Raw genomic sequence first — 26,046 nt, 5'->3', positions numbered from 1 at the left:
TAATTGCTAAGTTTATTAACTAGTGCTTGCTAGTTGTTTTGGCTTTGGGCAAACAGGACTATATCCTTGGGATCCCGGTGTTTGGGACAAACTGTGGTGATTTCAGTATCACATAAGGAATAGCGAACTGAGGTGAAATACAGATGTTTCGGCAGCACTGCCGAGAAGTCTTTGTCACGGCCACTGTGTGATGTTGGCAGGTTTCTGCTGGAGTAGGGTAGTGAGGCTTACCTGCCTGATGTACAAACTACAGAAATGGAGCCTTGTAAGAACCTGGAGGCCCCTCCACTAGACAGCGTAGCACCCTCGTCTCTGCTTGTTCTCAGGAAGGACCAGCGATTTGCTCAGCATAAGGCTTCAGCGTTCCGATGGCAGCATCCGCCGCACACTGTGCTGCTCACGCACAGTGAGGGAGCATGGCGGGTGCTGCGGCTCCTCCGCCCGCTCACTGTCTCCTTTGCCCACAGCGCAGGTGGAAGTGCTGTCGGCTGCCCTGCGCGCTTCCAGCCTGGATGCGCACGAAGAGGCCAGTGGTGCGGGGCAGCGGAGTGAGCTACCAGACGAGCTGGGTGTGAACGAGCTTCCAGACTGTGGCGTGACTCCAGACACTTCTGTGTCTTTAATCAGCACTGCTGAGGAGGTAATGAGCTCGGTGTTTACCAGGCGAGAGCCATGTGAACACGCAGTCCTGAGGGGGATGCGCGAGGTAGCGCGCTCTCCTAGTTACTCGTCTCCTAGCCCTCCCTTTTGCATAAAGTAGAAGTAACGATTCTCACCGCATCCATCCTCGTGACCTTAGTGTCTTAGTAAAGGCTCAGAACAGCTGGTTCTGGTCCTGACCGTGGGGCTCTAGATGAGTGGATGTTGATGTAGCTCACTGCAGTGAAATAGTCTTGCTGGAAACAAAGCCCTTTATCAAGAATAATTAACTCTTCCCTTTTCTTTTTGGAGAGGTGCTTTGTTTCTGATCGGACCATTTCACTGCAGCAAGCAACACAGTACTCTGAGCAGAAGACCGGGACTTGAGGCCATGCTGCGGAGGGCTGTGGCATGATCTGCACTCAAGTGCGAGGGTGGGTACTGTTATAGCATCGTCTTTGCTGCATCCGTGTAGCTGTGCACGTGATCCTCCCTGGTTTCCTACTGCGTTTCCCTCACGCCACAGTCACGTAGCAGCTCCTTCTTCTCTTTTGCTATGGACACAGAGAAGGAAGCACAAATTGCCAGGGTGCAGTGTAGACCCCAGCAGCTCGAGTGACAGAGCTCGGGCAAGTGAGTGCCTAGCGCGCTTGCGCAGTTCTGGTTTTGTTGGTGGTATCTGATGCGGTTGGAAAGGTGTACCCGACGTGGACTTTGGAGAGGAGCCCTGACCATATAGCGGAGGCCAACTGCTGTGGTACATTTGCACCGTAGAGCAGAGGTTGGGTGTGTTTGTCTGGAAAGTGTGCCTGTTAAAAGCAGCTACTGGTAAAATCAGCTACCAGAAACCATGAGTAGGAATAAAAGAAAAACTACATGACATCCATTGGCCTCCAAAAGAGTTGACTGCAAGAATCCTCCTGGTATTTTATAAATGAGCTAATTTTCTTTTTTTTAATGTACTTTTTTAGTCTTATTAATGTGTTTGGGCTGCTTGTTTGTCTGTGGACCATGTGCGTGCAGGACCCACAGAGGTCAGAGGAGGGCGTCACATCTAGAGCTGCCGTCTAGAGGGTTGTGAGTCACCACTCGGCTGCTGGGGATTAAACCCAGGTCCTCTGCCAGAGCAAGTGCTCTTAACCATTGAGCCATCCCTCCAGTCCACAAACTTTCATTTTTCCAAGGCTAGTTTCTGTACATTTAACAGCTATTCCGTAAATGTGGTGTGAAGCAGGGGCCATTGAGGAGGCCTTCAGCACGTTTACAAACATTTAAAATCCTAGAGTCCCTCTACCTGAACCTTTGATAGTTGTGAATGGTAAGTAAACCTGGAGAGAGGTTAGTGATGGAGGAAAGCTTTCAGGCAGGGCAGTTCTTGAAGTACATGTTTCTCCTCACAGAGTATGGACGCCACTCCTGACTATGTCCATGAAGGTGGGGACGTGACCCCCAGTGACAGCTTCAGCCCTGAGGAAGAGAGGAGACCCAAAGTACAAGTGAGTGGCTGGTCAAGTGACATGTGTCCGAGTTTTCAGTCCCTCCCCCGAAGCCTGAGACCTCATTAATCTTCCTCTGCAGTTCGTGTTTTAAAAGTTAAGACAGGTCATGACATGTGTGAACAGAACATTTAGAAAGTGGCGAAGCTAGCACAAGGGACATATTCCTCACATATTCTCAGTCCTGGGGTTCCTATGTGGTGTTAGAACAAAGGTGTGTGGCCTTTGTATCTTAATTTCCTCATGCCTACTGATACTAACTTGCATTCCAGTTTTCAGAGATTTTATCTGCCTTGTTTTGTTTTGTTCTTTAGTCAGGGTCTTACTATATATGTAGTCCAGGCTACCCTCAGACTTACTGTGTAGCCAGGCCGGTCATGAGTCAGAGCTGTCTTCTTAACAGCTATGCACCCTCACACCAGGTCACAGATGTTTAAGTACAGGGTATGACTTACCCTCGTCTTTCACGTTTGTGAAAATGTACCTTAGCTCTCTCTCTGCCTCCCCCCTCCCCCCCAGCAGGTTGGAGCCCCTTAGCTGTCCCATCTCTGTAAAGGTGCCTGTGGGGCCCTGCACACTGGAGCTCTCTGGCAGTTCAGAACACATGTGCGTTGTTCACCTCTGGGTGTGTTATATAAGTGGACGCCGAGATCAACTAGTCCATAGTCCGTGCTTGTGCTTCTTACTTAAAACAGTGCTTGTGCACAGAGTTGAAGCATGCTTTTCTCACTTACATTGTAAAAATATTTTAAAGTCAGTGCACATAGATCATCTTCTGAGGTTTCATCGGACCTCATGTTTACATGCATTATAGCTAGAGAGGAAAGACAGGGATTTCTCCTCCGCTTGTCCATTTTTACTTCCTCAGGAGCAATGAGTCTTGTAAAACTCCCCTTCCAAAAGTAGGTGGCACAAGCAGGATCGAGACAGTGCACATTCCCCCTCATTCTCCAGACAGATGTGTGCTCTCCGATTTTTAAAGTTCCGTAGAAGGAGTGTGGCTTTAACTTCTTGCTTTGTTTTCTTGAGGCAGGGTCTTGATGTGTAGCTAGCCCAGAGATCCTCCTGCCTCTGTCTCCTGAGCACTGGGATGAAAGGTGTGCGCTGCCATGCCCAGCTCCAGCAGAAGTTTAAAATGTACATAGAAGGATGTGGCTTTAACTGTTTTTGTTGTTGTTGTTGTTGTTTTCTTTATTTGGACATAGTTCTGGTACAGCAGATAGCCCAGGCTAGGTTCAGAATTGGTCCTTCTGCCTCAGCCTCTTGAGTGCTGGCACATAGGCACATCCTGCCACGCCCTTGCTGGAAGCGTGTGGCGATCATACGGTTCTGGTGGACACTCAGGAGCTGCCACAGCCTCCTTTGTGATGTAGTTTTTCAATTTAGCTATGAATTCTGGCCTTTAACCTGTTGTAAGTTGCTTGTATATGTGTATATGTGTGTGTACACATACATTTGCTTAATACATGCTATTTGAGGGGGTTATGTTTCTGACATGAGTGGTGTTTGTGCCCAAGTATGTGAAGGCCAGCACGTTGATTTGGGGGTCTTCAGTCGCTCCCTACCTTATTTTTCGAGACAAGGTCTTCTGCTGGACCTGGAGCTCACCGATCCTGCTAAACTACTTACCAAGGAGCCCCAGGACCCCTTCCAGCTCCTCCGCCAGGCCTGACTGTTGCCATGGCACTGAGGATCTGAACTCAGGTCTTCATGGTTGCACGGCAAGCACTTTACCAGATTAGCGGCTGCTCAAGCCTCCTACCTTGCTGCTGCTTCTCAGTCACTAGATAGTTCAGTTTTTGACATTAGTTTGACATCTTTTATAATTAACTTATCACATATCTACCTGCTGGACATTTGTCCAACTGCTGAAAGTGTGCTGTGTCATTTCTCTTTGCGTTAGGATGTTGTTCCACAAGCATTGCTAGATCAGTACTTGTCGATGACTGACCCCTCCCGGGCACAGACCGTGGACACTGAGATCGCCAAGCACTGCGCCTACAGTCTGCCAGGCGTGGCCCTGACTCTAGGCAGGCAGAACTGGCACTGCCTGAGGGAGACATACGAGACCCTGGCGTCAGACATGCAGGTGAGCAAGAGCCGGGAAGGTAGCACAGCACTTGGCTTCCAAAATCTGAAGAGGTCTGTGTCCCAGCAAGTGCGTGGTGTCACAGAGAGCCATGACAGCTTAGCGCAGTGCCAGACAGCAGCTCTCATGGTAGACACGTGTTGTCCAAGCTTATCAGAGATGGCATTCTTGAGGCTAAAAGATGGCATCTCCTCCTAAAACTGCTGCTGTAAGCACTTTTCTCGTTTTACACTTGACTCTTGATTTTTCCACATCTTAGCAGAACTGGATTCTAGACCTATGTTTTGGTGCCTGGGTGCTCAGAGCTTTAAAGTGCACACATCCCTTGAGAGAACATAAGGGTAAAACCATTGACCTAGAGGGTTGTATGTGGACATCTGACTTTTTGTCTCTGTCAAAGCTTCCACTTAATCTCCCCTTGTTCAGCTTCATTTCTTCTATATGCCAGAAATTTGACCCTCCTGCCCCCTACTCATTCCAAGAAACAAAACCAAAAAGCTAATAACAAAAACCCTTTTAATTTTTTTTAGTGAAATTATTACTTCTCATAAAGAAAAGTGTTGTTGGGACTAGTTTCCACAGGTAGTAAATGCAGTGGTTACTACCCATCCAAGATGAGAGTGCTGCTGACTCAGCAGGCCAGAAGAACGCTGTAAGAAGGCCCTCCAAGCGTCCTGCTTGCTGGCTGTGGGCAGAGAGCCACATGGGCCCAGTTCCCATCATGTGAATTCTGCCATCAGCAGTTTCAGTCTCGGCGAGCTAGGGTGCCCCGTCCGCGGCCGTCCTCCACGGGACATCTCTGCCTTTGTCTCTTTCATGTGATGAGCTAGTGTTGTGCAGGTTTATGGTGTGCGCGCTATACACACACAGACATCCTTTTTTCTTTCTTAAATTATCGGTTTCACACAAGCGAGTTTTGGGGCACGATAACACAGTATAATATCCTGAAGGGAAGCACTGTGGGGTGGCACATAGTGGTATTTACTATGAATGGGAGTCAGCAAGTCAGGGAGCTAGTGCTCAGAGAACCACAGAAGTCTTATAGGGAATCCCAAACTTCTTTCTTTTTAAGGGGAAGGGAAACCCTAAGTACCGTAAAGAATTTGACATTTTTATCACAACTTTTGATAGACGATACACTTCTAAACTTAATGTGTATTCATTCTATTTTGATGTAGTTTTTTGGTTTTGGGATGAGGTCTCAACTCTGTAGCCCTGGTTGATCTGGGACTGTATGTAGGCCAGGCTGGCCTCAAACTCAGAGGTCCAACTGCCTCTGCCTCCCAAGTGCTGGGATTAAAGGTGTGATGGAATATTTTTAAGTACATGTGTGCATGTGGGTACCGGTGGGTGGTGCATGTGGGCCTGCATGCGTGCGTAGGGGCAGAGAACACTCTGGATTCGGGTCCTACCAACTGTGGGGTGCTTGGGCTGAACACTTCCTTTCTTACCTATGCACAGGTGCATCTACCTGCTGGGTGCATCTCATTGGCCTGATCTAACTTCTTGAGAATAATAACGTTCAAAGTACAAATCACTTTGATTTAGTGTTCTAACAGTTCTTATTTCTGCAGTGGAAAGTTCGAAGAACTCTAGCGTTCTCCATCCATGAACTTGCGGTTATTCTTGGAGATCAGCTGACAGCTGCTGATCTGGTTCCAATTTTTAATGGATTTTTGAAAGACCTCGATGAAGTCAGGATAGGTGTTCTCAAGCATTTGCATGACTTTCTGAAGGTAACTTCTAAATCCTTTGGCATAAAAACTAGAATCTACTCTGAGCCTAAATTTCCATTTCTTTTTAGCGCTAGCAGCGTTTCTGTTTCTCACTAAAGAAATGTAGCTGCAGCTTTTTGTTGTGGTATGGCATGCTTTTCCACGTCAACACCTTCCGTTGTGTTAAGTTCGGTCTCTTCCGTGTGGGGTCTGCTTGGCTGATTTCTTACAGCCACACAGGAAGGAGCCTTACGTGTGTGTCTGTACATCACATGTGTGCAGAGCCTGTGGTAATCAGAAGGGGGTCGGGTTCCCTGGAAGTGGAGTTACTGCCACGTGAGTGCTGGAAACAGAGCCTAGCCCTCAGCAAGAGCAAAGTGCTCTTGGCTACTCAGCAGGCTCTCCAGTGTTCATTCCCATTTTAAAGCAAGGAGAAGGGCTGGGAGATGGCTGCTGCATTCACTGTGAAGGCGAAGACTGAGTTCCCACTCCGAGCACCTGTAACTGTGGTGATGGGGTGTGGAGAGGAGCAGAGTACAGGAGATAATTGGCTGGCCAGCCAAGACGGCACGTCAGTGAGAGACCCTGTCTCAGGAAATAGACTAGAGCACCACTGACAATTCCCAGTGTTCTGCACCTATGAGCATGCCTGCCCACACGCACATGCACGCTCACGGAGTAAGACACAGCTGCTACATTTCTTCTTCAGGGTAATTGCCGTATTTTTAGTCTTACAAAAGAAAAAAAATGTCTGTCTTGTCCTAGTTAAATAAAAACACTTCACTTTGTTACTCTAGCTTCTTCACATTGATAAAAGACGGGAATATCTTTATCAACTCCAGGAGTTTTTGGTGACGGATAACAGTAGAAACTGGCGCTTCCGAGCTGAACTGGCAGAGTAAGTTCCAACAGCCTGTGGCGTTGTCTCATGTCTACCTTGTGTTTGCTCCTGGCTTCCCGCACCTCCATGTTCTGTGCCTTCTGGCTGCCCTGATTCCATGGATTTGGGTATTAAGAAGTCTGCTTGTGTCCATTGTCACGTTGCTCTGTACTGTGGCCTGTCACTTAGGGTGGCATTGCCTTTGCTGGGGGTAGGGGCTGGGTTTCAGTTGGCTTTTTTCCAGCATTCTGTTCCAGCCGCAGCTCCCAGCTGAGAGGCCCTTGGCCCTGGGCTTTCTCAGAGGTTGTCCCTCCCCCGACACAGGTGCGGGTCCTCCTGTCTCCTGCAGTAGTAGCTGTTGACTATCAAAGAAGGCCCTCCGCATCCATTTTTAAGTTGTACACAGTTCTTTTGTGTACCACATGTGTGCCTCTAGAAAGGGTGTCAGATCTCTGCAACTGGAGTGCTTGTGAGCTGTCGGGTGTTGGTCTTACAATTTTTTTTTTTTTTGGCAGGTACCTCTTGTTGCACACTGTCACCTCAAGTGACATAGTTTGTGTCCCCAGGGACTTGCCTCAGAAACTAAGGCCTATTGCTGTGGCTACAGCAAATGCCCTGAAAGACTGCTCTAGGTCCTGGCTGGTGAGGGCATGGTCCCGCTCCGCTCTCCCCGAGCTCATCTGTGCCTCTGGAGGCTCAGCACTTTCTAAGCCAGCACAGTAGGGAGTCCACGCAGGGTGTTCCAGTGAACAGGCGAGGCAGCACGTGGCAGCACGTGGCTCCGTCTTCCTTCCTGAACGCTTTAGTTTTTGTTGACACTAACAAAATACCTGGCGCTGGGTAATGTGTAGGAGAAACTGCTTGTTTGGCATATGCTGTTAGTAGCTGTTAGTGGGAATGGGCTGGCTCTGCTTTGGAAACTGCCAGCACCTGTGTGGAGAGCTCCCAGAGGCTGTGCTCACTGCACTCTGTGCACACACACAAAACACTGTGCCACTGAGCTTTGTCCTTAGCCTGCTATCACCACTGAATGGCCCAACCCATTCCAGAACAGCAACATTCCACGAGGACTGTGGGGCTCCACCTCTCAGTACAGCCCCACTGGACACAAGTTACCATCACGTGAACCTCTGGGGACAAACCATGACCACCTGCCAGCCCGCCCCACACAGTGTCCCTCGGGGAGTGGCATGCCTTGAACTCACTGGTGTCGAAGCCCCTTTCTGTGTATTCCAGCCTAGAAGTTGCTCTGCGCAGAAGCCTGCCTAATATAAGAACCTGGTGTCCAGGGTTACAGAGTGTTTACATGATTAACCTGTTGTCTTATTTTTAAGCCGTGGGTGAATTTTATTTTTGTCATTTGTATCTTTGTAGACAGCTGATTTTACTTCTAGAATTATATAGTCCCAGAGATGTTTATGATTACTTACGTCCCATTGCTCTGAATCTGTGTGCAGACAAAGTTTCTTCAGTCCGCTGGATTTCCTACAAGTTGGTATGTTTGAGCTTGCTGGCCTTTCCATCAGTGCTGTGTCCAGTGAGAGGATAGAGACAGCCTTACCTGTGCTTCCCTCTAGGTCAGTGAGATGGTGAAGAAGCTCCACACAGCATCACCCCCAACATTTGGAGTAGAGCTCATCAACGAGCTGGTGGAGAACTTCGGCAGGTGTCCAAAATGGTCTGGTCGGCAAGCCTTTGTCTTTGTCTGCCAGGTAAGAAAGGCCTGGGCACACCCACTCACCGAGCTTCACCCGGTCCCCCTCTCTCCAAGCTTCTTCCTTAATCATGAGGAACTCAAGTTCCTCTCTGGCTGTCTATTGTGAGGTTGCATGCTTCTCGAAGTTAGACATGTGTCGGCGTCATTCAGCCAGCGCATCTGAAGCTGCCATAACCAAGTACCATCTGCATGTCCCCACATGCACACACCACAGGGCCCACCAGAATGCTGGTTGGAAATAAAGGCACGGACTGGCTGCCCTGGGTCTCTGCAGAGTAGTTTAAAACTAACTTAAACCAAGTGTGGTGGAATACAGCACTTGAAGCAGACAAAGAGGATCACGAGGTCAAGGCTAGCCCCAGCTGACCTAAATGGAAAGGGGAAAGTTAGTTGAGGGATATAAATAAAGATTTAGCTGGTGACAAACCCTAAACTCAAAAGGAAAGGTTCTGAGTGCTTTGCCACCACCAAGGGTAGGGGCAGCATTTCCATTAGATAGAAAATGCCTTTACCCTGATTGGCACATACAGGGTCATGGAGCATGCACACCGTATGCCCATTTAGTTCTGGTTCCGAGTCCCACACCCCGGGAATTCCACAGCACTCAAGTTGTTGCTGGGGGGTTCTGTCCTCTGAGGGTCTGGGCTCTGGCCAACTGAAGAAGCACTTGTTGTTTTCCACCAGACTGTCATTGAAGACGACTGCCTCCCCATGGACCAGTTTGCTGTGCACCTGATGCCGCATTTGCTGACCTTGGCAAACGACAGGGTTCCAAATGTTAGAGTGCTGCTTGCAAAAACGCTACGACAGACTCTGCTAGAGAAAGGTGGGTGGCAGCTGATAAGACCGGTGGACAGTGAGGATGTTCACAGAGGCCAGGCAAGGGGGATGTACACCTTTAATCCTGGCACTTGGAACGCAGAGGCAGGTGGGTCTCTGTGAGTGCCAGAGCAGCCTGGTCTACAGAGTGAGGTCCAGGATATCGAAGGCTATGCAGAGAAACCGTGTCTGGAAAAAAAAACAAAAAACAGAACACTAAAAGGTTTTAAATTAAAAAATACTGGTATTTAGGTGAAATTTTCTTTTATCCTAGACATAAGTATTTTTGTAACTTGAAGTTTAGTGATGATGGTGTTTGGGGAGATGGCTCAGTCTCTATAAAGTAACGGTTCTGCAGATATGAGGCTCTGCATTAGATCCCAAGAGCCTGTGTGACAGAACCTGTGGTAGTGAGCATCTGGCCCAGTGCTGGGAGGCAGAGATAGGCAGATCTCCGGAACTTAGTGGCCATCCAGGCCTGCCAAGTTGACAAGCTTAAGGTTCAAAGAAAAAGCCTGTCTCAAAAAATAAGAGGGGGAATGCACTCAGTGCCAACTCCTGGCCTCCACACACACAAAATACATCCATACATAGACAGATTGTTTGATAATTTAAGTAATGGGGGGCACCCAAAGCTACTTGGCAGGTTAAGGGACTGAAGACCTGAATTGAGTCCCCATTGTCCCCCACAGGATAAAAGGAGAGTTATGAACTCCTAGAAATTGTTCTCAGACACCCATATATGCATGCCAAGGCTTGCCTGTGGCTTGTCACCTGACCCTCAAGCACTGTGGCTGAGTCTAGGAGGCTCGTCTTTTCTATTCGTTCATTAGCAGAAGCTGGGCACCCCACTGTGTTCTTTGGTACTGTGACTACTCTCTCCAAATGCCACATTAAGTTGAATGTGTGAATTCATGAAGTATAAAAGAAAAACTTGGAGTAAACCTTACAGGATAAGAATAAATCAATACTTTTTTTTTTCTTTGTTATCCTTACACATTTTATTATTTACTGTTTTTTTGAGACTGGGTTTCTCTGTGTAGCCTTAGTTGTCCTCAGACTTGCTCTGTAGACCCAGGCTGGTCTTGAACTCACAGAGATACTTCTGCCCAAATCCCCCAAGTGCTGGGATTAAAGGTATGCTCCTCCACCACTAAGCTTCCCCCTCTGATAGATGTTTATTTATTATTTATACATTACTCTGCCTGTGTGTACACCTGCACACCTGAAGAGAACACAGGATCTTCTTATAGATGGTTGTGAGCCACCATGTGGTTGCTGGGAATTGAACTTGGGACCTCTGGAAGAGAAGCCGGTGCTCTCAACCTGTGAGCCATCTCTCCAGCCCTCCCTCCCCCATACACATTTTTAAAAGAACAGTAAAATGGCTTTTTATTCCCTTCAGGAAAAGGGTCTATATATAACTGGTGTTTAACAGTGGCTTTCCCTTTCTGGGCTAATAGCTAAAACTGTTCATCACTTTAATAAACATGAGCTAATTCACTACAAGAGATTTGTCCATTTTAAAATGAGAACGTTCACAGTCCCTCTAAGTCTAGTGCTTTTTTTTTTTTTGGCAACAAAGGAGGTTGCCAGCTCTTTGCGTCGGCACCCAGCTTACACTCAAAGCTGGGTTTAGCAGTCAGTGAGCTTCCTATGCCTGACTAACCTTGTGTGCCGCGCCTTTCCAGAGTACTTCTTAGCTTCCGCCAGCTGTCACCAGGAGGCCGTGGAGCAGACCATCATGGCCCTTCAGATGGACCGAGACAGTGACGTCAAGTACTTCGCAAGCATCCACCCCTCCAATACCAAGATCTCTGAAGATGCAATGAGCACAGCATCCTCGACCTACTGAGAGCCTGAACTGTGGCGTCCTTCCTGCTTCCACAGAGCCGAGGCTTCGCTGCCTGCACAGTCGGGGACAGCTGTGGGGGGCTCCCTCCTGCCAACTCATTCGCAGGTGCAAGTTGCCTACTCCTAATACCAGTGGTTTTAAGAGTCAAGAGAAAGTACAGTAAACACTATTATCTTATCTTGACTTAAGGGAAAGTAAATTCTCAGAGGATTATAATTGTCACCAAAGCCTTAACTCGTTACTTCATCTTCCTGACTGAATGACTTGAATTGGCAGAGCATTTTCCCTTCGGGAAGGATGAGGTTCCCAGAGACCTGCATTGCTTTCTCCTGGTTTTAGTTAACGGCTGATAATGACATTCTTACGGCCAGAAGGTGGACGCACACCGGACAGAAAGGCCTTCAGTATTAGCCTAAGCATTTCTTCCAGGTGCGGAGCCTCTTGAGCTCCCTGGCTGCCCTGCCCAGCCCTAAGTGTGAATAGTTCTTGGCGTATATAAATGACAGAGGAGATTGTTTTTTTTTTTTTTTTTTTTTTTTCATTTCTCCTAAGGGCTTGATGTTAACACTAAGCAGAGTCTGACCTGACTCCTAGCGCAGCACACTGCTGTAACACTCTCAGAGTGTTTGCAGAATCTCTCCATTGTTTTCATGCTGGTCATGACCTGAAGGAAATTTCTTAGCACGAGTATTGTGTCAGGTGTTTTTAACTTGATCATGGTCAGCTCTGAGGTGCAACTTTCTCTTCCCACGCTGCACACACCTGTGGCCACTCTGGGGCGTGTGGCCTTAATCATGCTGTTGAACTGTTGTGGCACAAGTTCCAAATAAAGTTTATTAATAGGACCTATAGAGATACCACCACTTTGTTCCTAATGTCTGCAAATAAATGCAATATGGGACCTGTGTACTTAGCCTAAGATGGGGGAAGATTAAAAGATTTGTCTTTAACTAGCTCAGTAGTCTCCTTGGACTCTGCCAGGGCTAACCGGTCAGCCCTACTCTTGGCAGACAGCAGCACCCTTATCCTGACACTCCTGAAATACAGAAAGCACCTCGACGCCTTGACTTCCTCATCTGTGAGTTCCACAGGGCTGCACAAGAGCCCCAGAGCCTCTGAAGGCGCTGCATGCTGACGTGCCTGGGTGCTCTCCTGAGTGTCGCTTTACCCATGCTCCTAGGATGCCACAATAAGTCAGAACTACACTTTTCAGATGACTCGGGGTGGGTATCAGAAGACACGGCACAGACAACCCTGTGCAGTAAAAATGTGAGTGTGGAGAATTCCACTGTCAAAGGCGTTGACGTGGATAAAGGCCACACTAACGCACCGCATACAGTGTGTCCCAGCCTTACAGAGACTCTGGAGGCAACAGCAGAGCTTGGGTAGGGGAAGAGGGCAGCTTGGACTTCACTGCTCCAAGGTCAGAAGGTCACGCTACTACAGTAACCCACTTTTGCCCTCAGAACTTTAGTTCTGTCTGTGATGTTACCACTGCAGATTTTAACACAGTGGCAAGGAAAACTATTTTAGGGTCCAGAATTTTAACCTATGGTGCTGCCGCAGCGAGCAGTGAAAGGGTGTGGCTTCCTGCTGCTTGACACCCTCCTGGGGCAGCCCTCCAGATCCCCCTTCTAGATCTCAGTACAGTCAGCGGGCCCTGCAGCAGCTCTAGCCCATGCAAAAGCCTGCCCGGTTTTAGTGATCTCTGAATTTAAAATAAGGATCTCCATTGCTGTGATAACACCATGACCAAAAAAAAAAAAAAAACCTTGGGAGGGAAAAGCATTTGACTTCACTTCCTAATGACAGCCCATCATCAAAGGCAGGCAGTGGGAACCATGGAGGAGCGCTGCTTACTGACTTGCTCTCTCACGGAGCCCAGCCTAGGGGTGGGATGACCCACACTGGGCTGGGCCCTCCCACGTTAGTCCTGTTAAGAAATGCCCTGCAACAGTTACTTGAGTGACTCCAGGTTGTGTCAAGTTGGCAAAAACTAAGCTGCACAATTAGCCCTTTGTCAATCACTATTCAGCTATAACCTTTCCTTTGTCCCCAATACCTCATATGTCAATATCACAATATAAAACTGTAAAAGTCCTACTGTCTTTATGTCTTTCAACACTTTTACAAGTCCAGTACCTCTTAAGTCTTAATTGTGGGCTCCTATGAAATAAAATAAAATAAAACAACTTGCATACTTTCTTCTCCTAAGGGAAAAGCCAGGACACAGTAACAGATGAAATCAACTCCAACAGTGTAAATAAAGAGCTCAATGTCCGGAACCCTGAACTCGCAGTCTTCATGGCTCCATGGGCTTCTCCAGCACACACAGCTCGTCTCCTAGGCTCGGCCTGCCCTGGTCTAACCCTGCCCCTGTCCTGGCATCTCCAGCATGCTGGGGTCGTTCTGTACCTATGGCTCCAAGTCCCAGTGGCTTCTAGGTTCTTCAGCTTCTTCTTCTAGCTTCTCTCCATGACAATGCCTGCAGTCCTGGAGCCGCCACAACTGAGGCTCCGGACCTTCACCTCCTGGTCTCTGTAGGAACCTCAGCCTCTCACGCCCTGCCAAACCAGGACCCTGTGGAAGAGCTACCAAACTTGAGGGGCAGCTTTGCCCGCCCTCGACCATACCTTCTGTGTGCTGACCCTGAGGAAGTACTTCCCCAGAGACTTGACCTCAACACTGCTGCTCTCATTGAGCCCGGCGTAAAGGGTACTGGTCTCTTGTTAAGCACAGCTCATCTTCCAGCCCTAGCTGACCAGAAACAGATTCTTTATTCAGAATGTCAGGCACAGCAGTATTTTTCCAGGGCTCGCATTTCTCTCAGTACTTTCCAGGCCCTGACGGAGCAGCTCATGAAGCTCGGAACTTCACGCAGCTTTTCCAAAGTTGCTATAGCCCTCCCCAAAACAGCAGGCTCCCATCTGGCCAGCAGTGTTCTACCCCAGACCCGCTTCCATCCTACTTGGCTTCCCACTGCTCTGATAAAACACCTGTCTCCGCCGACAGGGGGCCAGGGCAGAAGCCTGGAGGCAGGAGCTGATGCAGAGACTGGAGGAGCACTGCTTCCCTGCTTCCCGGCTTCCTGAGGCTTACTCAGCCTGTTTCTTTCATACACCTCCGGGCCACCTGCCCAGGGTGTCACTGCCCACAGGGAGCTGGGCATTCCCGTACCAATGGAAAGAAAGATACTGGTCAGACGTGCCCACAGTCCAGTCTGTCGGAGAACAGTTCCTTACCGACTTTCCCTCTTGCTCCGTGTATCTGGTATTTGTCCAGGGGTCAGAGACCAGCTCAGGGAAGAAGCAGACATGTCTACGACAGCCCGTCACCAAGGCAGCCTGGAGGGACACTGCTTCCTGGCTTGCTCCCCTTGGCTTACTCAGCCTACCTCGTACACTTGAGGGCCGCCTGCCCAGGGTCCCCCACAGTGTCCCATGGGCAACTCTGACGGAGGCCATTCCTCAATGGAGACTACTTTTCCCTAGTGACTCTGGTTTGGGCTAGGCTGATACGTAACCAACACACCATGTCACCTGTAACGTCAGCGCCTCAGTAGCCGACACGGTGAGGGTGCAGGAACAGCCCTGAGCTTCCAGAATGGCCAGCTGCAGGGAGCAGTAAGTCTGCTGAGGAAGCAGACAGACAGAAACAGACTCAAAACCCACAAAGCCAAGGCTACACAGAGACCCTGTCTCAAAGAAACCTATAAAGCCAGGTCCCCCAGGGAAAGGCAACAGCAAAGCAATTAGGGCTTGAAGCAATTTTCCTGATGTAAAAGCAGATAAAGGGACAGTGTGTTCCATGAGTTCATGAACAGCACAGGATAAATACTTGCAGCAGAATGCCGGCCAACCCAGAGGCCACACTTAACACCAGCTCAGCAGTTGACACGCAGAGCCCGGCCTGGTCGGTCCCAAGTGCTCCCGCTTCCCAGCCCACTCCCTCCACAGTTCACGTGCCACACCTGGTTGCTTGGGGCGCTCTTTGGCATCAGCCACAGTTACTCAGCACTTAGGCCCAGCAACCTCTGTCTTGGACACAGTCTACCATTTACCCGGCAGATGTAGCAGTCAAGACGCAGGGTGTGTGCTAGAGTCGCATGACATCCTGAAACCGTTGAGTTTCAAACTTACAGATGTACTGTTTTACAGTCCTACAGCAATGCCGACCTGAGCGAAGAGAATGAAGCCCGGGGTGCTGCCAGGGCCCACTCCAGGGTGCCCTCCTAGGGAAGATGCCCAGGTGCCAGCCAGTGCAGAGGGGTCATGGCTGGTCCCCGTCCTCCACAGGACTTGTGACCATTCCCTCTGCAAACTATCCATGTCAAGTCTGACAGCAAAGAGAACTAATGTAAATATTTTTTTAAATCTCTATGAAAAATTCAAGACATTTTGGTGGGCCTTTTGCAGACAGCTAAAGACACCTCCCAAAGAAGGGATCTCGCTTTTTCTTAGAGATGGAATATTCAGCACTGTCTTGCCTAGAGGATCTGCAGTCCCAGACAGCAGCTAGGAGTGCAAGCTTCAGTTCAGGGAGGAAAGCACCTGCCTGTCTCTGCCTCCCCTGCGCTGGAATCACGAGCATGAAACATGAGGCCTGGCTGTATGCACGCGTATCTGTTGCCTACATGTCCATATGGAGGCCAGAGGCTGAAACTGGTGTCCTCTACCACTGTCCGCCGTACTTTTTGAGGCAGGGTCTCCCTCTGAACCCAGGGCTCACTGTCTCCACCTCCACAGAGGTAGAATTCCAGGTGCTCCCTACCACACCTGGCTTCTTAGGGACGGTAGGGATCTGCGCTCAGCTCCCGTACTTGCACAGCCAGCACCTCCCTCACCAAGCTGTCTCCTGAACCCACAGCCGGCTTGCAGTGTGGCCCCGAGGACTGAGCTCAGGCCTCCATGCATGCGTGAGTTCTTTCCCGCCAACCCTCAGCCACACTGATCAGCACAGGAACACCTGCAGTGCAGAGCTCAGCGCTGTGACAGCCGTGGGTCGCCACACCTCTGCCCTAACATGCCACACCAGGGTGTCTGGAACCTTCTGTAAACCATCATCTACATTAATTTTGTGAAGTTTAACTGTACAAAACAGAGAATCCAGATCTTTGTCATACTTAAATAACAGGTATTTCAATTGTGAAATGAGCAGGCTTTTATTCCAGAACAGCACATCCCTTCACTCTGGCTGCCCTAAGGCTCCCTTCACATTTATAATGCAACCCCTGTAAACTCCAACAGCCAGGTCCAACTTGTCCTAGAAAGCAACGCTGGCTCTCCCAATGGCACCAGAAATTTGTCAAGAGTCGGGAGCTGCACACCTGAGCAAGTGCTTCCGTCAGCAGCCGGCACGGGTGAGGAAGGGAGGGACCAACAGCAGGACCACACTCACTGTAAGGGACACAGGTGAAACAGAATCCCTCATTCACCCTTGACCTTGCAGCACTTCCACCAACTGTGTCAGCTGCTGAGTTTGCAATTATTTCAAAGAAAAGAGTATACAAGAAAAAGCTTTTTCTCAAATGGCTGTTGAATTTATTTCCTTGATCAATAATGGTCCTGGCAAAAATTAGTTAACCAACATTGAGACACTAATAATGAAATTCTAATTTTAAAAACCCATGATACCTTGATAGAAATTAGAATTTACACAAACAAAAAAGTCTTCAATATTGCCAGCAAATATAAAATAAATGTGGTACATCTGACAGGACATAGCAAGGCGTTTATACATTTATATTTGACACCTGACCATATTTCCAGTCACCATAATATCTTCTCTCCAGATTTAAAAAAATAGTATGCTGATTTCTATAACAAAGCTTTTTTTTTTCCTCGTACAAAAATCAAATAATGGCCAACAAGTCACAACAGTGCAATAGGTAGAGGCTAAAAAGAAATCACATAAAACAGGTGCTGAAAGAAACACTAACTAGGAGGGGTTTGGAGCCCTGTGTGGGTTGTTTCTCACTTTAGTGTGTGGGGTTTGTCTTCAGAGCCACAGGGGACCTCCCATGGGGCCATTCATCGACAGTGCGGCCCAGAGTCAGGCCTCCAGACACCACGGAGCAGTCGTCTGACCTAGAAGCAAACACCAGGTGGGGTAACTGCAGCTATCATTTTCCCTACTGCTGAGTTCTGTAGAGGGAGTCCTCAGGCAGCTCCTGAGGTGGACAGTTAAAACTCCTGTGTGAGAGCATCTGCATGGCTTATCCTGGCAGAGGTGTGTGCTTCCTGGCCCGAGCCAGCAACTGAAATCATCTGGTTTTCCTGGAAGGTCAGTGTGTGAATGGTCTCTGGTTTGAGAAGCATCCTTGTGTGAACACCTCAGGGTCAAGGTGGTCACCCCTGACCACCTCAGAAAAGGCCTTTGCTTGATCCCTGGCAGTGAGTGACTGAGCCTGCACGGCAAAGCTGTGGCAGGCTGCTCGGGGAACTCCTAAACTAGGCCGTCCTGAGGACTCACGCTGCCAGACTTGCCTCAGAACTGGAAAAGCCAAGTGGTACAGGGCGGGCAAGGGAACACCCAGCGAGAGCCTTTTGGCCAGTCAGAATATGAGGCAGCTCCCCACTGAACAATCTGCACCAAAAGGTGTGGAAGGCACAAGCAAGAGTGGCCAGAGACCCTGCGGGGCTGGCGAGACCACGAGCGTCCACAAGGCAGGCGCAGGAGTGACCTGGTTTGGTTCCCACCCTTTGATAAGAAAAAGATCCTGATTCTGCTGTGATAAAAAAAAAAAAAAAGACGATTTTTTTTTTTTGGTTTAAAAGAAGCCACTCAAGGGTTAAAATATTTTTTAACAAAATTAATTTTCAAATAAGCTGACACTGGAAACGCCTGTGTCCCTGCAAGCTCCCGGTGTGGCCGCTGCTTCACCCCCCTGACCTGAGCCTGACAGGAGCCAGGTGCAAGAGCACCTGCGGCCCTTGACAGAGTGTACAGCAGGAAAGGCGCTGGCTCGCTTACAGTAAGATGCACAGGGCCCGGCTGGCGGTCAGATGGCTGTCTCCTTCCGGTCTTTGCTGGGTGAGGGCTTGGCCTGCTCCTTAGCTGCTCTGACCTCAAGGGCACCGTCGCAGGGTGGTGGGCCTGTGCCCCCTCGTCTCTCCGGCTCCTCCTCCTCCTGCAGCAGCTGCTCAGACTTGGCTCGCTGCATCTGGAGCAGACGGAGCTGCACTCGCAGCTCGATGATGGCCTCACGCTCCTCGTGAACTGCTTGGTTCAAGTGATTGTTCTTTATCTTAAGGAAAAGACAGAAGGGGCAGTCAGCACTTATTCAAGGTCAGAAGGACAAGGGAAAGGCAGAGCCTTTTAGCCAACCTGGCTGGTGTGGCAGATAGGAACATGCAAATGACCAGATAAATACAGCTCCCAATGGGGGAAGCATAGCCTGCCTGGAGTTACAAAGGAGTAAGCACACTTAGAGAACAAGGTGTCAACACAGACAGTTATTTTAGAAAGTATTTCCTGCTTAGCTGGGCTTTCTTCCTTACTCTGGTTTCTCAACAGCCTTCAACGGGCGTACAAAAGTAATTTTAGTAGCAATCAGGAGAGGGAATTGGAACTGGGAAAAAAGCTGAGATTCTTTTCCACTCAGAATGCGCCTTTACTGACTACCTGCGAAGTGCGCTAGGTAAGGCCTGCAGGAGACGGAGATCTCTTCCAAGCTCTGTACTCATTCAGCAGTCCTGGCAAGGCACTACACGCACGTGCTTGCCGCCCCCGCTTGTGCAGCAACTGCCCCTCCATGAGCACTCTCCTCTTCCTCAGGATTCTCCCAGCAGCCTAAGCAGCAGGGTATGCCATGTGACTAGACCTTTGTTCAAGGTGGGTGATCACAAGTATGAGCCCCACTTACATACCCGAACATTGGGTGCGCCCTGACCCTTCTCTCCCCTAAAAGAACACAGCAAGACTCGGTAGATTTGGCCCAAAACAGGAAAGCTGTGTGAATAATGGGCCTTCACAATCCACACAGCCAAACACTATGCTAATTCTGCCATTTGTCTTCCTGTTCAGGAAAACGAAGAGACCAGTGTGGTCTTCTAAATGACAGAGTCCCCAGCAACCCACATCTCACAACTGCCTGCTTCCTTTTTGTTTTTCTAAACAAGGTCTCAACTATGTAGACCAGGCTGGCCTCAAACTCGGAGCCCCATCTGCTTCAGGCTGCCTGAGTGCCGGGGACACTTAATGGCACAGGTGTGTGCGCAAAGGTGTCAACACACAGGTGTGCATGCACACGGCGCTCGGAGGAGAGCTTGTCCTCAGGCTGCAGAGCAGCACCTTCACCTGCTGGACTAGCTCCCAGGATCCCTGCCTGCTTCTGCCCCAGGACGGACCCCTGCTGAACGAGTGTTATCAACATCAGCAGCCTCTAACCCTGCCCGCCTCCACACAGACAGTAAATGGGTAGGCGCCCTGGGCAATTCCCGAGGCCTTTTTATGTGCATTGGCGTTTGGCTGCATGTATGTTTGTCAGGGTGCTGGACCTGGAGTGACAGACCGTCGCAGCTGCCATTGGGTGCTAGCACTCGAAGCCAGATCATCTTGAAAAGCAGCTCTTAACTGCTGAGCCAGCTCGCCAGCCCCCAAAATGATAGTTTGCACATTTTTCTGCTGTTGTTTTTTTGAGCTTTGACTGTCCTGGAGCTCACTCCATAGGCCAGGTTGGCCTCAAACTCAGGGAGCTTCCTGCCTTTACCTCCTGACTGCTGGGACTATAGGCACTGACTGTTCTTAGAGAGGTCCTGCGTTCAATTCCCAGCAACTACATGGTGGCTCACAACATCTATAATGAGATCTTGGTGCCCTCTTCTGGCATGCAGATAGAGCATTCATACATAAAATAAATATATTTTTTAAAAAATGCCCTTGGAGGGCTAGGCGTGGTGACATGCCTATGATCCTCCGTGCTCTGGGAGGCACCGGCAAGACCAGCCTGGTCTACAAAGCACGACAGCCAAGGATACACAGAGAAACCCTGTCTCAGAAAAGAAAGAAAGGAAAAGAATGCCCTTGGCTTCCTCTGTGCTGGTCTCCAGCAGGACACCATGCATTCTCAAGCACATTTTGGAAATTGCTGACTTTGGCTAGTGCCCCCCTCCCAAACTCACCTCCAGCTCTTCATTCTGTCTCTGTAAGTCTTCCAGAATGAGCTGCAGCTCCTCCTCGTCCTCGCTCTCACTCTCACTCTCAGAGGAGTACTCCTCGGTTTCACTCCGGCCGTGCTGCTGGCGACTGCAGAGACACAAGGAGCTTTAGACCCATCTCTTTCTTTCTTTTCTTTGTGATTTATTTATTACATACACAGTGTATTATATACACAGACACAGTGTCTGTCCGCAGGCAGACACACGCTGCTTTACGCCGTGCTCGTGAGGCCGACTGAGCGATGCTGCCTTGTGACTTGCTAAGAAGCTTCCAGTGACTGACTTCAGAAACCCAGTTCTTTTGTGGTAATGTGGAAACCATGGTTCTCAGCCTATAGGTCGTGACCCTTGGAAGGGATGTTGGCTAAGACTGTCTGCTCTCAGACATTTATCTGCTATTTGTAACAGTAGCAAAAGACAGGCATGCAGCAGCAGCGTAGATAACGCTGTGGCTGGGGTCGCCACATGAGGAGCAGCAGTAAAGGTGGCAGCACCGGGAAGGCCGAGGGCCGCTACGCTGAGGCGCTCTGTTCCTATCAACAGCGCAGCTGCAAACGCCCAGCCTGTGGCTCCCGTACCTCTGGATCTCCGCAATCTCAGCTCTGAGGCGGTCGATCTCCTCTTTCTCCGAGGCGATCTGACGACGCAGAAACTGCTCCATGGCCAGGAGCTCCTCCTGCTCCGTCAGGATCTCATTCTCCTGAAAGGATGATCATGGAAGAGCCTTTCCAAGCTCTGCTACAGGAAATGCCTCCTTGCCGGGGCCTCCCCCATCACCCTGACTTGTCCAGCCCTGCTCCCCGCTCAACACACCGAATAGCACAGCCAAAGCCACTTCCTCAGAATCAAGAAAAGCTACACAAGTCATTCTGAGAAAATGTCTGGACTCTTCTCACCAACGAAATACTGCAAGACCCCAAATGTGTGCCTTCTACAAGGATCCCCACGAGCTACCACACCAGGACAGAGGACCAAACGTCACAATCTGCTTTGGCTTCCTGGGGGCTGGAAGGGTGGCTCGGCAGTTAAGAGCACTTGCTGGACCCAAGTCCAGCTCCCCACATCCACATCAGGGTGCTCCCAAACCACCTGCAGCACCAGCTACAGGGGACAATACAGCAGGGGACCCAACAGCAGGTACCTGAACACGTGTATATGCAACACATATGTGCAAAATAAACACAATCTAAAAATCATCTGCTTTGGCTTCCTGTCCCAGGATTCAGGGTCATGGTGACTTTCATACTGTCACTAGGAAAAGGACCCAGGAGATGGATGTGTTGTTGGTACCAGTGTCCAGTATAAGGCAGAGCGGAGGGAAGGAACGGCCCTCTGCTTCACGGGTCCCCTCCCTACACCGCTTGAGAAACAACAGATGGAGAAAGTCTGTCTGCAAACTCCATCTAGGGTCATCAGGCCTAGAGAGAGCAGCAGAGCAGGAATGAGGAACGGAGGCAAAAGCTTCAGCAATTCCTTCCAAAACAAGTTTGCAGTCCCGTGAGCACTGAAAAGCTATCAAGGGAGGCTGCTTCTTGTGTTTAAACACATGCACATTCTTCTTTTGCCTCAGGGTACCTATGGATGAAGTCAGCATTCCAAGAAACCTCAGATGGGAAACCCTGAAGAAAATAATCTGGGATATGTGTCTCCTCAGAGTTTCTGTCTCTGTTCTTGCTGATAAGAAGGTCTTGAGCACCTCTAAGTCAGGAAAATGCCTACAACACAAACTGTCGTGTAGACTTGATAAGACTAGGAACAGAGACTAGGAAAGTAGCTTCTTCCTCCACACTGAACACTTCAGCAACTACAGCACAAGGTAGGGCCATGAATAGGAACAAGTCCTTTGGACTCACATTACAATTTTGGTTTTGAAGTATATACTTGAGCTTCTATTTGAAAAATAACCAATAAAAGACCAGAAATTAAGAGTTTAGCTTACCTGGGCAAGAAGAATGTTTATAACCTCCTCATTTTCATTCATTTCTTCTTTGGAAACATCCTCTTTCGAAAGGCTGGCTATCTCCTGTGCAATCTTGGTTTCACACTCCTGTCAAAGACAAGCATTGTTCAGCCCACAAGTAACAAACGGCCTCTTAAACCCCAGCAGCAGGAGTAAGCTGTCTACAATGATGGGTGGACATTCGCTAACTGGCTTAGAATATAATATGGGTAGGACCGGGCAGGCAGACACACACCTTTAACCCCAGCACTCAGGAGGCAGAGGTAGGAGGATCTCTGTGAGTTCTTGGCCAATCTGGTCTACATAGTGAGTTCCAGGACAGCCAGGGTGACACAGAAAAAAAAAAAAAAACCCTGTCTCAAAAAACAAAGCCAGGAGTAGTGGCAGCTGCCTTTAATTCCAGCACTCAGGAAGAAAAAACAAGACAATTTAGTGAACTGGAGAGAAAAAAAAAGTATGTAAAGGGCTCCTGTTAGACTTCATGTCCTGAAACCTGGAGGGTAGCTGTAAAAATCTCAGAACTGTACTCCCAACAAAGCCTGTAACCTTGAAGCAAAAGGACCTAGGCGACTGTGTTTAAAGTCACCACAACAATCCGTTCCTCCAGGATCTGCATGTAGATTGCAAGGCCTCCCAGGGATGCAGATTCTAGCTTTGACATGCCTGGAAACTGAGTCCAGAGCCAAGCCTCACACACTACGCTAGTACAGGGCCAACGCAGCAGAGGTTTTACAGTTCTTCCAGTGACTGCACAAGCAGGATCCCCCTGGGTCTGCATACTGCATTTCCACTGAAACTAGCTTCTCAGCAGGCTCTCTCTAGGGATTCCCACCCAGCCCACAGCTTACCCTTAGACGCAAACCAGGCAGGAAAATAACAGTCACCTTTGTAATTAAAATAATTCTAAAACGTAAAGAAACATTTGATTCATACCAGGCTAAAATATGAACGACACAGAACAAGAACCACTTGTGTGAATAAATTTCCCACAAGGGAATTCAACAGACATGGATGCATTACGTTTAAAAGAAGTGACTTAGAGCAGTGAGGAGAGGGCTCTTCTACACGCCCATGTCTACCAGACAATGGACGAGAGAGAAACTCACTTGTCTTTTAGCTTCCCTCAGTTTTCTCTTGAGGGCGGTCAGAATCCTCTGTACTTCCCATAATCTTTCTTCCTTAGATAAGTCCTTTATCCCGCCCTGCAGATCTCGATGTAAACAGTTCAAAAGAAATTCCTAGAAAACAAGGACAAACGAAGTCTCCTCAGTGTCTCGTTATCCAAAAGCAGCACAGAGGTTTCTACGCTTCTCTGAGCACCAGCCATCTTTTTTGTTCTGCACCAAAAGAGCAGCGACAATTCTTCTCTCCCCCAGGACACAAGGAACAGCGTGCCCACCCCCATTTGTGTGACCTGGGAATTAGACCCCCATTCATTGTTTCTGGTAATTCAGTAGTAATTAATCCACATCTTCCTCTGCCCTCCTCCTCTCAGCAACTGATAAGAACAAGAAAAGCAGGCATGTGACAATGTTCATGCAAACACAATCAACAGGTGTTAAGGTTTTACTCCAGCTTGAATTTCTTACCAGTCTCACTCTCTGCCTCCCTGAAGATCCCCCTCCTCTGTCTGTCTGTCTCTCTCTCTCTCTCTCACACACACACACAAAAAACACACGCATTCTTTTTCACACACAATCTCATACACATAACATGCATACACCACACACAACACCACATACACTCACACATTACATACGCTTAGCGCACACAGATACATACTACATACACATACTCATAGCATGCAACATACACACAATTTACTGGGTCTCTTTTAGATATCAAAGTAGTATATAACAAAAAAGCTCAGCCTTGAGCTAAATCATGTCACAGAGTAAATTATTAAACATCCGTAATTTCCAATATTTTAGCTGTAAAATATGTTGGGTAACAGCACCTTGTCCAGAAAAGCAAATATTTTTGAGCTCCTGGCCATGGCGGAGTCTTCCCTATGTATTACCTCCTATCTACAGAACTCCCCGAGCTGATCCACTTTAAAATGAGAAGACCAAGGTTTAAGGGCGCTGAAATTAGTGTGTCAAGAATGAGCAAAGCGGAAATTTAAAGCCAACAAATTTAAAATCCTACACTATTTCCACCATGACTGTTTACTTAGACGGCATGAACTAGGATAGCTGGAAATGTGCCAGGACAAACATGTTCCTAGGTCAAGGGCAGAGCTTAGGGTGTGCAGAGCTCGGGGCGTGCAGAGCTTGCCTGAGGCCCTGGGTTCCACCCTAGAACTGCACAGAAGTGCGTGTGGTGCCAGAAGAGGTGGGGGCAGCACACAGGACACCACTCAGTGGCCCTCAGTGGCCAGCACAGACCAGGCAGGGAGGGGCAAGGAGAGGCAGGGCAGGGCTCGGGAAGGGCAGGCAGGGCGGCACACACCTGTCTCCTGATCTCTTCCTTGATGCCTGCCTGGGTCTCTGGCAGTGTGGGCATTGTGGCCATGTTGGACCATCGCAGAGGTCTTGTCACTTGCTTCAGGACCACAGTACCAAAAAGCTCTTGCACATGTGTGAAAAGCACGTACAGGACACGGTTGCTGATCTGCAGAAAATAGATTTAGAGTTGCAAAAAGCTGTCAACATGATGTTTCACTCTCCCTGCATCAGTCACATAGTGCAGCCTTTAATCCTGGACTCAGAACAGAAAGTCTCCACAGAGGACAAAATAGGCCTCACTGGTGATCAAGAAAACATGAAAGCCTGACTTAAATAATGGACCCACAGGGAAAAGCCAGTAAAGGAGACATACTGCCATCAATACGCACTTTCCTGCCGCCCATGAACTAATGGTCACTTCTACCTTATTATGGTACCTTTGCACACACAAAGTGATGCTCATGAGGATGGGGTGGGGGTGGGGGTGGGGAGCGGAGCACCTGCCTGCAGGTAGAGCTGGCAGCCACTGCTCTATGATGCTCCCTCACTAGGAAGCCAGAACTGCAGAATGGCTGAACAACGAAGACAAGACATCTTTTCCTGGCTTAAACTTTCTTATAATTCCCTTGGAATGTCTGTGGTTCAAGCATCCACATTATGGCAATGTTGAGTAACAAGGTAGTACTGACCACATTTTGAATCCAGGCTAACAAAAGTGAGCATGATATTTGAGTAATTTAAGAAACAGTTTGTTTCCAAAAGGTAACTAGTAACTATCTTTACAAAAGAAAACGCCCCTTATAGTAGCAATAATGCCATGTGGTCAGAGCCTCACATACCAGCCAGAAAGAGCACTTCATTTAAAAATTAAAATGGCACATACCTGTAGTCCCAGCACTCGGGAGGAAGAGGCAGGTGGATCTCTGAGTTCAAGGCCAGCCTGGTCGACGGTGAGTTCCAGGACAGAGAAAACTTGTCTCAAAAAACAAAACAAACAAACAAACAAACACTGTCTTTTTTTCTTTTGACACAGTAAAATATCATCTATTCTAAAGGAAACACACAAGTCTTTGATAGCATCAGCTGAGCAGTGATAAAGGGATCGTAGGCCAGAAAGACAGCTTAGTCAATAAAGCACATGTCATGCGAGCAGGAAGACCCAAGTTCCATCTCCCTAATTCACATTAAAAAAAAAAAAAAAAAGAAAAAAGAAAAAGAAAAAAGAAAATGCTGGGTGTGGTGGTGTGCAGTGACAATTTGGGATTCTTTAA

General features: G+C 48.7%; 2 protein-coding genes across 2 annotated transcripts in view; one reads left to right on the top strand and one right to left on the bottom strand.

Moving 5' to 3' along the window:
- Ppp4r1 (protein phosphatase 4 regulatory subunit 1) overlaps nucleotides 1-12,129 on the top strand; it is a 32,475-nt gene extending 20,346 nt beyond the window's left edge. Inside the window, exons 10-18 of the mRNA XM_055628364.1 lie at nucleotides 468-640; nucleotides 2,040-2,135; nucleotides 4,039-4,224; nucleotides 5,799-5,960; nucleotides 6,737-6,837; nucleotides 8,194-8,314; nucleotides 8,397-8,531; nucleotides 9,221-9,362; nucleotides 11,047-12,129. Coding sequence (XP_055484339.1) covers nucleotides 468-640; nucleotides 2,040-2,135; nucleotides 4,039-4,224; nucleotides 5,799-5,960; nucleotides 6,737-6,837; nucleotides 8,194-8,314; nucleotides 8,397-8,531; nucleotides 9,221-9,362; nucleotides 11,047-11,210 — 1,280 coding nt within the window. The 3' untranslated portion in view covers nucleotides 11,211-12,129. The remainder of the gene's footprint in view (nucleotides 1-467; nucleotides 641-2,039; nucleotides 2,136-4,038; nucleotides 4,225-5,798; nucleotides 5,961-6,736; nucleotides 6,838-8,193; nucleotides 8,315-8,396; nucleotides 8,532-9,220; nucleotides 9,363-11,046) is intronic.
- Nucleotides 12,130-16,727: 4,598 nt separating this feature from the next.
- Nucleotides 16,728-26,046, bottom strand: part of Ralbp1 (ralA binding protein 1) — a 36,610-nt gene continuing 27,291 nt past the window's right edge. The window contains exons 5-11 of the mRNA XM_055628372.1: nucleotides 24,780-24,941; nucleotides 23,435-23,566; nucleotides 22,308-22,415; nucleotides 20,947-21,068; nucleotides 20,333-20,456; nucleotides 18,183-18,456; nucleotides 16,728-17,296 (exon numbers count right to left, since the gene is read on the bottom strand). Of these exons, the coding sequence (XP_055484347.1) occupies nucleotides 18,211-18,456; nucleotides 20,333-20,456; nucleotides 20,947-21,068; nucleotides 22,308-22,415; nucleotides 23,435-23,566; nucleotides 24,780-24,941 (894 nt within the window). The 3' untranslated portion in view covers nucleotides 16,728-17,296; nucleotides 18,183-18,210. The remainder of the gene's footprint in view (nucleotides 17,297-18,182; nucleotides 18,457-20,332; nucleotides 20,457-20,946; nucleotides 21,069-22,307; nucleotides 22,416-23,434; nucleotides 23,567-24,779; nucleotides 24,942-26,046) is intronic.

Source organism: Psammomys obesus, unplaced genomic scaffold (assembly GCF_907164565.1).
Source record: "Psammomys obesus unplaced genomic scaffold, mPsaObe1.curated_primary_1811, whole genome shotgun sequence".
NCBI classification, from domain to species: Eukaryota; Metazoa; Chordata; class Mammalia; order Rodentia; family Muridae; genus Psammomys; species Psammomys obesus.
Note: the sequence above shows the minus strand (reverse complement) of the source record. Positions and strands in the feature narration are given on the sequence as shown.